Consider the following 13,621-nt stretch of genomic DNA (forward strand, 5'->3'; position numbering starts at 1 on the left):
GCTGGGCCTGGGCCCTGAAGCTGGCACCTGGTGGAGGCTCGGCTTGCAAGGTTTGCAGCAAAAAACAGCCATGGGGAGCTTCAGTCATGGGTACGTACAGCCTGAGGTTTATTTTGGAGCAGTTCCCCTGTGTCCAGGGGCCAACACCCAGGGCTGCTGGTTGCAAGGTGCATGGTGCTGTCTTTCATCACTGGAGTGGAGAAGACCAGACACACGTATCCATGCTGGTTTTTTTCGTGCCTCTGGGCCCGCCCGTGCAGACCCCGATGTCTCTTCGAGCCGGCAGCAGCCTGTGAGTTTCAGAGTTCACCATGTGCAGGATGTGTGGTTGTAGTGCCCGCAGCACTGCGTCAGGCATCGCATGCTCTCCGCCTGGCCATCCCAGACTCCAGTGAAGGAGAGTGTCCCGTTCTCCAGCACCGTGCTGAAAGGAGAGAGAGGCACGGTCAGGCCTAGAGCCACCCTACCACCCCCATCCCAAAACTGATGGTTCAGAGGCTCATGCCGGGCTCCTCATCCTCCCAGATGAGAGAGCCAGAGAGCTGGCTTGCTGGGTGCCCACTGTGCCCAGCTGCCTGAGGGTGAAGGAGATGGGATGTGCGGGCGAGCTACACGAGCCAGCCCCATCCCAGCCCTGTCTGCCACCCCCATGCACACGGGTCCCCAGGCAAGACCACATAGCTCCAGACCCTTCCCAGGGCCTGGCCACACACCCACCTAGCAAAGAGTTGCTTGCAGCACGTGTATATGGGGTAGCTGGTAGAGGTGAAGTTGGCGGTGCTGAGGAAGGTCACGCAGTCGCTCACCTCCTTTGGCATGTACATGAGGCCTGCGGGACAAGGCCTCGTGGTTTGGTCTCTGAGGGACCACACACTCAAATCCCACACCCTGCCCAAGCTTGCACACCCAGCCCCATGCACCACATCCTCCCAGCTGGCTGCAGCAGCGGGAGCTCCTCACAGTGCCTCAAAATCCACCCTTGAAATATCCCAGTTGCAGCCCAGATGAGGGTGAGGAGCCCCAGCAGAGCAATGGGATTTGGGGGATGCTGACAAACTGCCGCAGGGGGGAGAGAGCAGAGGGTTTGGAGGCCCTGTCAGAGCCGTGGGGGCGGCAGCCAGCCTTCCTACACCTGCACCAGCATTCGTAGGGGTGTTCAGCCCTTCGCCCGTTCTCCCCAGGAACCTACCTGCCAGGCAGGAGTTGAGCATGGAGACGCAGATGCCGGTGAGCAGCGCTCGCAGCACAACGGAGGCAAAGTCGCCCTTACGGTGGGGAACAAGGGAGGCTGCGGGGACAAAGCAGAGAATAGGGCAAGTCGGATCCTTGCTCTGCTTCTGGCCCCAGTCAGGGACACAGAGGAGACATGTCCCAGGTCCCCATCTGGCTCTGCCATCCAGTGCCCTGCCCGACCACGCTGGTGTAACATCGTGTTTGGTGGTCCTGGCCATGGCCCAGCCTGTCTGCCCAGCCTGTGGTGGGGGGTGTTGGCAGAGTGCCGTGCCCGCCCTGCACCCGTGAGGGATCAATCAGAGCCCTTTGGGCTGGAGTCTCTGTTCCTTGCTTTGAACTTTGAACTTTGAACCTCTGTTCATGGCGACACCTCAGCTTGTGGGATGTGCAGGTGACCTTGCCCATGGTACGCTGCAAAATCATCTGTATCTCATGTAAGTCCCATTCCTTAGCTGCGTGCTATCAGAGACTGAACGCTGAGGCTTGAAGGCAGCAAACTCCTCCCGCCCACAGGTCCCATTGCCCCATGCCCAAGCCCCCAGGACGTGGGTCACACTCACTCAGGCCTCCCAGCATGATCCCGATGGAGCTGAGGTTGGCGAATCCACAGAGTGCAAAGGTGGTGATGGTCTCGGCACGCTCCTGGAGGGCACAAAGGCAGGTGACAGTCACCTCAGCCCAGCAGCAGCCCCACAGCACCCTGTGCTGGGCACTGTGTTGTAGCTCCCAGCCCAGCTAGCCGGGATGGAGATAAGTCCCCATCCCAATCCTTTCTACTTCAGCTTTTTTTTTGGCAGCAAGGAGGTAAGGGAGGGACAGCCTGCCTGTGGAAGAGGTCGGGCTGGCACCATGGGGGAGGCCCTACAGCATCATGATCTGCCCTGCTGGAGAGCAGAACCAGTGGGACGTGACTTCAGTGGGTCCTTCAGGATGACCCCGAACCCAGTAGCGAGTGGACGTTCAAGTCTAGTTGGCTGTAGGTGTCCTCCCATCCCCCTAACCATCACCCCCCATGCCAGGCCCCGTGCCCCGTTTCAGCTGGCTCCATCACTGCCCTGTGCCCGGCGGGGTGGCAGTTGCCCTCACAGATATCCACTGCTTCTGGCCCCCGTTCCACTCCTCCAGGCCTTCCAGCCGATTCTTCTTGTATGTGGCCAGCTGCTGGTATGCCACGAACTCGTTCAGGAAGATCTTGATCCCCAGGAGCTCGGCCACCACTGGTGAGTCTGCCCAGTCTGCCCCCATGAGAAAGGCCACGGGCATGAGGACGTAGGAGCAGATCATCTGGGAAGAGCGCGCCAGGAGGGAGCAACGCAGAGCTGAGCCTCTGCGTAGCCCCCAGCTTGGGCACCCGCCGCCAGCATTTGCCAAGCACCAGCAAGGTGAACGCTAGGCAAGGAGGGGTCTCAGCAGTCTACTGAGGCAGCGGGCAAAGGTGGGGATGGGCAGGGGGTTTGGGGATACCTGAAAGGAGAGGCCTTTGATGTTCACCATCTCCCCAAACCAGAGTAAGGCAGCGTTGATGAACTCCAGCACCGCCAAGAAGGCGATGAGGTTGGCCGCGATGTTGGCCACGAGCCCCACCGAGGCAGCAGCCCCGCTGCTAGCAGCTTCCAGGATGTTCTGCTCTTCCCTGGGAGAAAAAAGACCCAGACAGGCTCACGTGGCCAGGCATCTCCAGTGTAAGGTTGGTCTTGCTCTGTGGATGTACTGCGCTGTCTGCACGCCACAGGGTCTCCCAACCTTCTGCCACCTGCGATACCCGAATTACTCCCGCAACTTCCCTGCTGTGGCAGGATGTGTGCGACCCCACTGCCCCATCCCTCTGCTCCCACTCACCCGCCGGAGATGTGGATGCTTTCTTTGCCCTTGAACTTGGACTCTTCCACCTCAGGGTAGACCAGTTTGGACATAGCGAGGGCACAGGGTGCAGCCATCACGGAGGCCGCAATCAGCGATGCTGCGTCTATCTGCAACAGGCAGACCGTGGGCTCAGGCGCTGCACCTCCGTGCAAGGCTGCACAGGGCTGCCCCAGGACATGGCCAGCAAGGGCCAGCAACACCTGGAGCAGTGCAGGGCTCTCTGTTTGCTCAGGGTCGGAAAATGTCTCTGCATTTCCCATCTTGGCCATTGAAGGTGTGTAGGTCTGGATGGAGACATTGCTGGAGCCGCAGCAATCATAACCTCAGAGATGTTAATCTGTTGTTGTCTGACTTAACCTTGATGATTTTTGTCCCCTCCCTGTCCCTTTCTATCATTATCAGAGCCATAAGTTGTGCAACATTGTGAACTTCTACCCCCGACGAACAGCCAAGCTCCCAGCAGGAGCAGCGTATTACCGTAACAGCCTTGTCTCACCCCTCCCCTGCCCTCTGCGTGGCAATTTCTCATTTCTCTGTCCTTTCACCCTTGGCTCCCTCCTTAAGGAGCCTAATTAATGTTTAAATAGCAGTAGCTCAGCCAGAAGGTCAAGGGGAAGGTTTATTCCCCATTATGGAGCACTGATGAGGCCACATCTGGGCACCACGTCCATCTCTGAGACAACGATGAACTGGTGAGAGCATTCCCAGAGGGCTGCGGCACAGGACAGCCAAGGAGATGCTGGAGGAGCTGGGCTTGTTAGGCTGGGAGAAAAGAGAGCCGAGCAGGTGGGAGCTGCAGTTCCCATGTACTTAAAAGGGGGCTGAAGGGAAGACACTTCTCAGAGGTGCCTGGTGAAAGGGTGAGAAGCACAGTACAGGATGCAGTGGGGAAATTCCTGCTGGACATAAGGAAAAAATTGTTCCCAGTGAATTGGGGCATCTGTGGGGCAGACAGGAGAGGTGTGGGGGGGTGATGATAACCTGGATGAGCATCCTGCTCGGGCTTTGCCATTACCCAGTCTGGGCAAGAGGGTGGACCAGAGACCTCCAAAGGGGTCTTCCAGGCTAAATTATTCCCTGATTCAATGAGAAGATTTACCCTGATTGCTGTGGGAGGGTCCCTAGCAGAGCTCTGGGGTTTTGGCGAGGCCAGCAGAGGTGAGGTGAGACTGGGCATGGAGGCCCCTTGCCCCCTATGGAAGAGGACCACAGTGGGTCTTTTTCCCCCACAATCTGAGGGCAGTTCTGGCATGTCAGGACCCCTGAGCAGGGAAAACGTGGCTTATATCTGCCCATGCACTCACCCCAAAGGATATATAGGCTCCCATCACGCTGCCTGCAATGGTGGAAAAGCCCCCAGTCATCACAGCATGAATTTCTGAATAGGTCATGTCCGCAAGGTACGGGCGGATGAGCAGTGGGGCTTCGGTCTGTGTGAAAGAAAAGCCTCTGTTGTCATCATGCAGGGCTGTAGGTCTGCTGGGAAGGGAGGAGAAGACCTTTCCTCTGGGGCAGGCTCAGCTGCAAGGATTGAGGAGCTACATCTCCTGCCCAGAGCCTTACCTGTCCCACAAAAATGTTCCCCGCCACGCTCAGGGTCTCAGTAGGGGTGGTGCCCATTGAGATCTGAAGCAGCCAGGAGATCTGGGGAAAGACAAGGCCACTGTGTTCCCAAAGGCTCCTGACACCCTACCACCCACCCTGTGAAGCAGAGCACTGTTTGGTCCTCCAGCCTGCCCTTGCCAAGCTGCATGGTGGTGATCTCCAGAAGTGCCCAAAGACCAACTAGCATCATCAACACCAGGGCTGGGCTTTCTCAGGAAGATGTGCACAAAAAAGGGGTCCTGTGTCTATCATTTTAGCAGGACAAGTCAAACCAAATTAGCACCATCCCAATTTTCCAGGGATATCCATCAACTTTTCATTGTGGCTGCAGAAACCACCAGCTCCTTCTCCTTTCCACCACCATCACAGAGCTAGACACGAGGCCCTACCTTCAGGATGAGCCACTGCATGGCACCGAGGTAATAGAGGATGGACATCACACAGCTGAAGAAAACAACGATGGGCAGAGTCTGCAAACGAGACACCAGGGTGCAGGATTAAAGCGCATCTAAGTACACTTGGGGACCAGGCTCCCCTGCCACATGGGCTGGGCATAGCATGGTGTTGCATATCCAGCCCACGCTATTGGGGTGCCACAACACTGGGCCAGGCCAGCAGGAGAGACAGGGACCAGTATAAATTCCCCATGGCTCTGAGGAGGTCCATGGGTGGGAACAAAGCTAAGGGAGACCCATCCTTGAGCTGGCTGAGCTCTGGACAAGGCCAGAAGAAAACCAGGCTCTGCCTCTCCCTCCCCACATCCCATTCCCCAAGCTGACCTGAAAGGCAAAGACTTCTTCAACGAGCGTGTTCCCAAAGACAAAGACGGAGCCAGCTTTGGTGTAGCCCAGGAAGATCTGCAATTGGGGATGTCGTATGGTAAGAGGGAGATCTCCATGAGCTCTTCCCCTGACGTCTGTCTTCTGCCCAGCAGGTGACTGCCCCCGCAATCCCACAGCTAGATTCATTGCCCCAGCAGATAAAGACCCTGTGAAACCTAAGCTGGGGATAGTGGTGGGGTGTCCCTGAGGCACGGGGCACTACTCCAGCCTGCAAGGGACACTGTGCCAAAGGGCCTGGGCTGTGCCACAGAACCAGGAAAGAGCTGGCTTTTCTCCAGTCTCATTAAGAATGCTGGCGTGCATTCCCTGCCACTCCTCCAGCCCATGCCACGCTCAGCTCTACTTACTGGTCGCAAGGGGAGCTACCTGGAGGGCTTAAGCATGGGATGGGGTGAGCAGAAACAGTACCTGGATCTGGTCACCCAGCCACTGGAAAGCTTGGATGCCAGGGGTTGTTCGGAGGATGAAGAGTCCAATTAAGAATTCCAAGGCAAGACCCCAGAAAACAGCTCTCCAGGACACCTGGGGACCAAGAGTAGAATGAGGACCAAAGTGTTACCAAAGCCTACAGACTTACCTCTCTGGCTTCCTGCCCTTTCAGTGGCTCTTGGGTGATGGTCATGGGGATGCTATTTGGCAGAAATCCCCTCAGAAACCAGGTTGGTGATAGAGGAAGGAGACAAGTTGGTAGGAGTCAGGAAATGGCTGGTGAAATGTAACCTTCCAGGCTTGCCAGGGAGGAGAAGAGCAGTGGAGACCTTCTTGTGGTAGTACAGACCCCCTAGAGCAAAACTGCCTGTTCACTAACACTTTGGAGGAAGGGGATGGAGGGATTGCCCAAAACATTGAAAAGGGCAGGGTTGGAAACCCCTGGGACTTCAATCACTTCTGCCCCTCCACCCACAGGCACCTGAAGCTCAGGTACGGGTCTGGTTCTGGGTCTCTGGGTCTGCCCCAGTACGAAAGACATGGTGGAAAACAGGATGGGGGTACCACGGGGGAGCCCTGGGTTGAGCAGCAGGCAGGAGAGCAGTATGGTGGCTTTGGGGCTCCAGCCATCCAGCCTGGGCTCTGCTTCCCAGGCTGTGACCAGCTCTGCCCAGGGGCCCTGCTGGGTTTTTGTGTCCTCCAGGGAGCCTGTGGACTTCTCCCCTGCTCCAGCCATGGGCCATCAGGGGATGATAATGGGAAAGAAGCATTTGTTCCCCACATCCTCCTCAGCTCTCAGTGCTGGGTGGCCACCTCTTGTGAGGCCATGCCACACCTGAAACACATACTGCGCTGTGGTGCTTGGAGAAGATGAACAGAAACAGCAAAATAAAGCAGAAGCCAGCTAATGAGATGAGCTGCTCTGGATTTCTGGCGGTGTCCAAAGCCAGCCACGTGACCAGGCCGCCCAGGAGGACCACGCTCAGCAGCCTGCAAAGTAAATCCCAGACTGTCACAGAGAGGAAGTCCCCATGAAGGCAGGAGCTAATTGTGCGGGAGATGTCACCCTACGGGACATGCATCTGATGAAACCTGGGGCTCAGATGCAAATGAAGGGTACAACTAGCCGTCAGGCTACTGAGGTAGAGAGGTGGCGGCAAGCCATTTCTGCCATGGCTTTTACGTGGCAGGGCCGTGCCTCATCACCCATGAGGTGCCTGCACAACACCAGGGCACATGCCCAGTGCCACCAGCTATCGGTCACGCCTGCCCCGCTCTGGCCGGACGACCACAGGATAGGGGACCCAGGCTCTGGGGAGATGCGGCCCTGTCTCTTCCTCACTCACCATTTCAGCCATGGCCAGGACTTTTGGAAGCATTTCTGAACGGGGCTGAGGAGCAGCAATACCTTTGCCCCACAGTACTTCTTGAAGAGGCTCCATAAGATGAAGAAGACAACCACAGCAGTTATGATGAGCAAGGCAAGGGCTCGCTGGAAGTTGAGCCAACAGGCCGCAATCAGGTAGCACAGGTAGGCTGGAGAAGGCACGTAGGGGGTCAAAAACATCAGAACCATAGGGATTCACAATACTAACTGTGGCAAACAGTGAGGTCTGTTTCCTCAAAACATCCTTCCCTGGCCACCCTTGAGGCTCTCGTTTATGCGTGGGGAGGATTTAGGTAGCACCACCTGAGCAGCCAGGCTCCTTGGTGACAGCATCTCAGCTGTCTGGGTGCACACGGAGTGAGAAGAGGCAGAGCAAACTCTTTGTGTAAGTGGAGAAAGGGGAGGACAGTGAGGTGCAGGTAGCTCTCATGGACAGGAGCAGCGGGGTGAGGGCGACTTGGACAATGGGGCTGGTGAGCATAGACACAACCTCCATGTGAGCAGTGGTGCCTGGTGCTCAGAGGCTGGGGGCACAGCCAGCCCAGGGGATGTGGAGATGGGGTCTCAGTGCTGGGAAGTCCTCACCTGCTCCAAGGATCCCCCAGAAGACCATCCGCAGTACCTTGGCATGAGCCTTGCAGAAGCGCTTTGCCTTGGATGCTGGCTGCAGAGCCTTCCTGGGGAGAGTCACACACCATTTATCCTGAAGATCAGCCCAATTTCGGACTTGCTATGACCACTGGAAATACTTTACATGCACGAATCTACAGGGGTTATCCTACCTGCAGTATGAGGAGACTCTCCCTTTCCCTTCTCCTCGCCTTTCCTCCTTGCTCCCACCATGCGGACCATCATGGTCCTCATGGAGTCTCTCCTCACCCTGGAAAACATTGTTAGCTGGAGCACCCCAAGCTGCTCCTGTGGCCCTGTGGGAGGGGAAGGGGAGGGGGGTTACCAGGGATTCGAAAGCTGGGTTGTCTATGCCCTTCTCAAAGTTGTCCAGGGATATCTGGTTTTCTTCCATCTCCTGGTGCGCCATTGCTTCACTGCATTAGAGAAACAGCACGATGAGGGACCATCTGGCCGGGGAGAGAAAGCTGGAATCAGTTCTGGGAGGGACAAATATCTGACCCCTGATGACAGTTTGGGGTCTCTGAGGAGAACACCCTTTGTAGTTAGCATTCAGAGCATCTCCTGCTCCAACAAAGCACCAGACCATCCCGTGGTGTCCTCAAGCCATGGGGCTGGTGCGCTGGCTTGCTTGTTCTCCTGTAACTATGGGAGGGTCCTTGCTCTTCCATGCTTCCGAAGAATTACAGGAGAGGATTAGACCCCAGCAATGCTGCAGGAAGAGCTAGCACCCCTCCTCCAAGGTGGAGAAGATGTTTGCAAAAATGTTGTGGGGGTTTGCGAAAAATAAGAGTGGTCGCATGTCCCATCAAGAGCTCTTGGAGCACCCGTGTCCTTCAGACGAGGATAAGGAAGGTCTTTTCCTGATGGTAACTAGTACAGCACAGGAGTGATGGGTAGGAGTAAACTGTGATTTGCATGGGGACTAGTCCTAAAGGAGGATTGTACCGGGAGAACTGGTCCAGCAAAGCTAGAAGAACCAGTGTTCCCACCAGTGCAGGGCTCCTTGCAGCATCTCGTTTGGGCACCCTCCCGCTATCTCTACCTGGAGAAGAACAGGGGAAGTGCAGAGAGCAGAGAAGTCACAGAGAAGGCAGCGGGTGACTGCAGGAGCACCTTTGCGTGAGGACAGAGGGAATGGCGAGGAGTCCTTGCTCTGGAGGTGTGTGTGTCAGGACAGCAAGGACAAGGCGGAGAGGCCAGGCTCACATCTCGCTTCCCACGGCGCAAGAATCGGGCTCCATCACGGACAGCAGGCCCCCTCCAGCCCAGGGACCCCGACAGCACCTCCCAGTCCCAGGTTCTGGGGACCCCCTCGGGGTTTCCCCAGTGCTCCCAGCTCCCCCCAGAGCCGCAGGCACTTGTACCCTGAGGCAGGGGGGTTCCAGTGCCCACTCCCCTCCCCCAGTGGCTCTGCTGCCTTTTATTTTGCCAAGGCCGCCTTGGCCGCCCTCCTCCCTGGGAGTGGTGCCGGGTGGGCAGGCAGACAATCAACACCCCCCTCCCATGCCCCCTGTGCCCCCTGTGTGGGGACATGGTGCCCCCCGTGGTCCCCGCCCGGCCGTGGGACAGCACAGCCACGCGTAGGGCCCTCGTCCATGTCCCCCACCCCAGTCCCCGTGCCCACCGGGCCCCAGCGCTCACCCGCCAGCCCCGCAGCTCCGGCCTGGTGCCGTGCGGTTACGGATTAACAGCTCAGTCCAAAGAGCTGGGTCAACCCATAGCGATAGCTCGGCTCCTCCCGGGCTCACGCCCTGGCACCCGGCCCTGGCTGCACCCGTCAGCCGCGAGGGTGCTCGGAGGAGCGCGGCGGGGCAGCCACGGCAGCACCCTGCGGCCAAACCCCTGCGGTGCTCCCGTCCCAGCAGGGAGCTTTGCAGGAAGCGAGCTGGAAGAAGAAACGCCGGGAAAAAAATTCTAAAAGGGTGCTAGGCAGAGGGATGCGGCGGCGCGAAGTCGCGTTAGGCGGCGGGAGGACGCAGGGTGGACGGCCAAAGCCTGGCTTGGAAACAACTTTTCAAGGCACGACGTTGCAGGGTGCGCCCCCGCGGGCACGCACGGCGCCGGCATCGCCCCGCTGCGCCGAGTGCCCGCTGCCGTGGTCAGCCCCGAGCGGCAGCGGCGGGGGTTTTGCACCTCCCGGGCACGGGCCGCAGGGAGCCGGGCCCGCAGGCGCTGCCCGCAGGGGGCCCCCGGCCCCGCCCCCCCCGCGCTTAACAGCGCGCCCGGCGAGCTCGGCGCCCAGAGCCCCGGTAGCGCGCCGTGATCGTATAGTGGTTAGTACTCTGCGTTGTGGCCGCAGCAACCTCGGTTCGAATCCGAGTCACGGCATCGCCTCGGCGGTACCACGGCACACGGGCTCCGAAATTTTCTTTTTTTTTCTTTTTTCTCATTCCTCTGCTTTCAACATGCGCCAGCGCGCCCCTAATCGCATCGCCCCCGTCGCGCCTTGCACGCCCGTCCCGCGCGGTTCACGCGATTTTCGCTATGGGGAGCCCCGCGGCGGTGGCGCGGCCTCGGGGGCCGGCGGGGGGCCTGGCTCCGGTCCCCGGCCGTGCCCGGCAGCTGCGGCAGGGCCCCCGGGCGCCTTCCCCGGCCTCGGCCCGGCCCCGCAGCCCCCGGCGAGGCGGCGGAGGGAGCCGGCGGGGGTAGCGGTGGCGGCGGGGGGAACGAGCGAAAATCGTGCAAAAAGCGGGGCGAAAGTGTAAAAGGCGAACGCGAAGGGCGCGCTGGAACGTGTGGGGAAGTGAGCGGAATGAGGGAAAAAAAAAGAGAGCCCGTGTGCCGTGGTACCGCCTGGGCGATGCCGTGACTCGGATTCGAACCGAGGTTGCTGCGGCCACAACGCAGAGTACTAACCACTATACGATCACGGCGCGCTACCGGGGCTCTGGGCGCCGAGCTCGCCGGGCGCGCTGTTAAGCGCAGGGGGCGCTGAGCTCACGGCGGGGCGGGCCGAGAGGCGTTGCCATGGCGACGCGGGGGGGGGGAAGGGGGAGGCCCCTTCCTCCGCTGGGCCGTGTGCGCCTGCGCGCCCCGCGCGGCCGTGCCCTCAGCGCCGTGTGGGCCGGTGGCGGTGGCGGTGCTGGGGTCCGTCACAGCGTTGTCACGTTCGTGACAACCATCTAGTTCTGGTTGGATTTGATAAAACCAAGGCTCCCAACAAAGGAGCTCTGCGTCGGAGGAGGCGCTCCTCTCGCTCCGTGCCTGCACACCAAAAGAGCTCGGAGGTGTGAAGGGAGATGGAACGGGCCTTTTCCGGCCCCCCTTTGCCCACGTCCATCTCCTTCTTTCCTCAGCCTCTGCTGTTAACGTGCCCCAGGCCCTGGTGTATGTGCTGGTCCCTCAGTGGCAGTGGGAACCGCTGCGTCTCCACAACACCAAACCCGGGAGCTGGTGGATGAGGGGCTCTCTGGTGGTATCTCTGAATGCCCCGCGTGTCTGGGTGGCTGTTGGCCGCCTCCTGCCCCAGCGCTGCCTTTCACCTTCCCTTGTCTGCACCCAAAGGGTCCCGGTCCACCCCTCCCGCAGGGCTACAGGGGTGCTCCTGCTCATCTGTGGCCAACCTTGTCGCCATCTGTGTCCTCATGCTGGGCCTGGAGTGGGTGCAGCATGCCTGGTGAGAGGTGTGTGTGTCTGCTCTCATGACTGGCGAGTTTAACGCTGTCGTCGGCCCCACGGAGACACGAAGATACAAAGACAGGACAGGCGTCACTGAGCGGTGGAGGTGGGGTCATCACAACCCCTGAAACTCAAGGCATGGGATAGTGGAGGGAGAAGTCCTTGTCCTGTTCTGTGCCTGGCCTCTTGTGCCTTCTTCCACACCCAGCTGGTGGTGGCACAATGTCACTGAGCTGGGTTTGTCACAGGGACAGGACAAGCTTGGCTCCACTGCGTCACTGGCCTGCTGACACACGTGGCCCTGGGCAATTGCTGTGTTGGACCAGCGCGGCTGTGGTGGGGAAGAAGCAACCAAAAGAGAAGGTGGGATGGTGTGGAGATGCAGAGCATCTCTGGCAGGACATGCTGTCTGTGCCTGGTGGGGATGGAGGACCTCCAGCGATGCACGCAGCGAGCAGGGGATTCCTCCCTGAGCGTGGTGTCCACCAAGGTCTTGATCCTGATTCTCAGCCTGAGCTGGGCGTTCGCCCGGCTGCACGCTGGGTGCTGCACACTCGGTGTGCATGGTGCTGGTTTCTCTGCAGGCAGGAAGGAGGTGGCGGGGCTCATGCTTCGGATGCTTGGCTGTCAGAATAACAATGATCTCAGCTGCTGGAACAGACACCACCAAGATAAACACTGTGGTGATAAGGAGGAATCAGCCAAACATGGAAGTGATCAGGGAGGTGGCGAGTGGATGTGGAGATAAGTCAGGGCCTGGCAGGTGTGGATAAGGAGGTGTGAAGCTGCTGCCACCCGTCACTGGCAGTGGTGGGGCTGTCCCAGCACAGCTTCCGGCTCATGGGATGCCTTCCCCAGTGGGATTTGGATGTGAGCACTCCTAAAGAAATCATGCCGGGTTTTCAGGACCCCAACAGGTTTTTTACTGTGTAGTTTTGTCCACAGGATGTTGCTGATCTCCCTGGGTGGTTTGGACCTGCCAAGGCATGTAGGGGAAAAGGGGCGCGTGGTATGGGGGGACTGTCCATCTGCTGGGTGACCCGGTCCCTTTGGCCTCTGCTCAGCACCTGGGCAGCATGCTTGCTCCAGGCAGGCTCCTGAGCTCTACCCATCCTCTGTGTCCCTCGGTGGCTTTCCTCCACGCCATCTGATGCCTGTGGGCTGTGTTTGAAAGGATTTTAGAGGTGCCTTCAATGTCGAAATGCTGGTGCAGCCAGGCAGAGCACTGCCAGGCCCAGACATTGCCACTCCGTGGCACAAACATAAATCTTCCAGCTGGCACAGGGACAAGAGCAATTCATCACCGTGCGGCTGTCTCAGCCGCTCTGCCCCTACAGCGGCCTCTCCAGCTGTTCCCTCACTGGGGCAGCCCCCCACCTGCTTTCCCCCCCTCAGGGAGGCAGAGCCTTCCCCACCGCTGCCTCTTTCAGTCCTGAGCCTGCCTCAGATCCCCAAAACATCCCCAGGAATGGTGCCGGTGCCCGGGGAAGCAGGAGGGATGGCCAGTGCTGTGAGGAGGAACTCCAGCCTGTCCTGGTGATATAGAACCATGCACTGATGCAGGCCATCACCATCGTACTCATAGGCCATAAATGCAGCTTAAAATTTGCAGGGTGCAGCAGCAAGAAGAAAGGTCTGGGATGATTTTGAAGGCAAAGGTTAAGGTGGGATTTGGGAGGTGAAGGAAAGCACGTCTGTGAGATGTGTGAGCGGTACAAACAACCTGACGTGGTTCTGTCCCCACCGTCCAACTCCCCATTTCCTTTTAGCTCTAAGATGTGTGCTGAGAACTGAAGGAGAAGGACTCAAGCTCTTCTTGATAGGAATTTTCAGCTGTGGGTCTCTTGAGAGGCTTTATGAGCCCACAACAGTGCATGAGATGTTCTCCTGGTTCTTCCAAGCCCTGACTAAAAAGACCTTTTTCCAGTTTAACCATGCTACATAGGGCAGGCAAACAGGCTACATCAGACTGATTTTGTGCTTTGCTCTGTCTGGGATCTCCTTCCTTGGC

The 13,621-nt window shown here is 58.7% G+C and overlaps 1 protein-coding gene across 3 annotated transcripts; it reads right to left on the reverse strand.

Moving 5' to 3' along the window:
* Nucleotides 1-84: 84 nt before the first annotated feature.
* LOC308200960 (sodium/nucleoside cotransporter 1-like) lies at nucleotides 85-10,136 on the reverse strand. 3 transcript variants are annotated; one of them, XM_080607592.1, is made up of 18 exons: nucleotides 9,634-10,136; nucleotides 8,315-8,438; nucleotides 8,142-8,239; nucleotides 7,945-8,036; nucleotides 7,319-7,508; nucleotides 6,821-6,962; nucleotides 5,952-6,065; nucleotides 5,481-5,558; nucleotides 5,091-5,171; nucleotides 4,660-4,740; nucleotides 4,401-4,526; nucleotides 3,073-3,203; nucleotides 2,698-2,866; nucleotides 2,320-2,517; nucleotides 1,794-1,875; nucleotides 1,190-1,288; nucleotides 718-829; nucleotides 85-424 (listed from the first exon to the last, which is right to left on the reverse strand). In XM_080607592.1, exons 2-18 carry the CDS (start codon nucleotides 8,396-8,398, stop codon nucleotides 307-309), a joined length of 1,995 nt encoding a protein of 664 aa, XP_080463718.1. In that variant the 5' UTR covers nucleotides 8,399-8,438; nucleotides 9,634-10,136; the 3' UTR covers nucleotides 85-306. The 3 variants fall into 3 exon arrangements, with proteins under 3 accessions (XP_080463718.1, XP_080463719.1, XP_080463720.1); XM_080607593.1 differs by lacking the exon at nucleotides 6,821-6,962 and having other exon boundaries at nucleotides 7,381-7,508; nucleotides 9,634-10,134; XM_080607594.1 differs by lacking the exons at nucleotides 6,821-6,962; nucleotides 8,142-8,239; nucleotides 8,315-8,438; nucleotides 9,634-10,136 and having other exon boundaries at nucleotides 7,945-8,062.
* Between the last annotated feature and the right edge of the window lie 3,485 nt (nucleotides 10,137-13,621).

This window comes from Anser brachyrhynchus (genome assembly GCF_964034855.1).
Source record: "Anser brachyrhynchus genome assembly, chromosome: 11".
Taxonomy (NCBI): Eukaryota; Metazoa; Chordata; class Aves; order Anseriformes; family Anatidae; genus Anser; species Anser brachyrhynchus.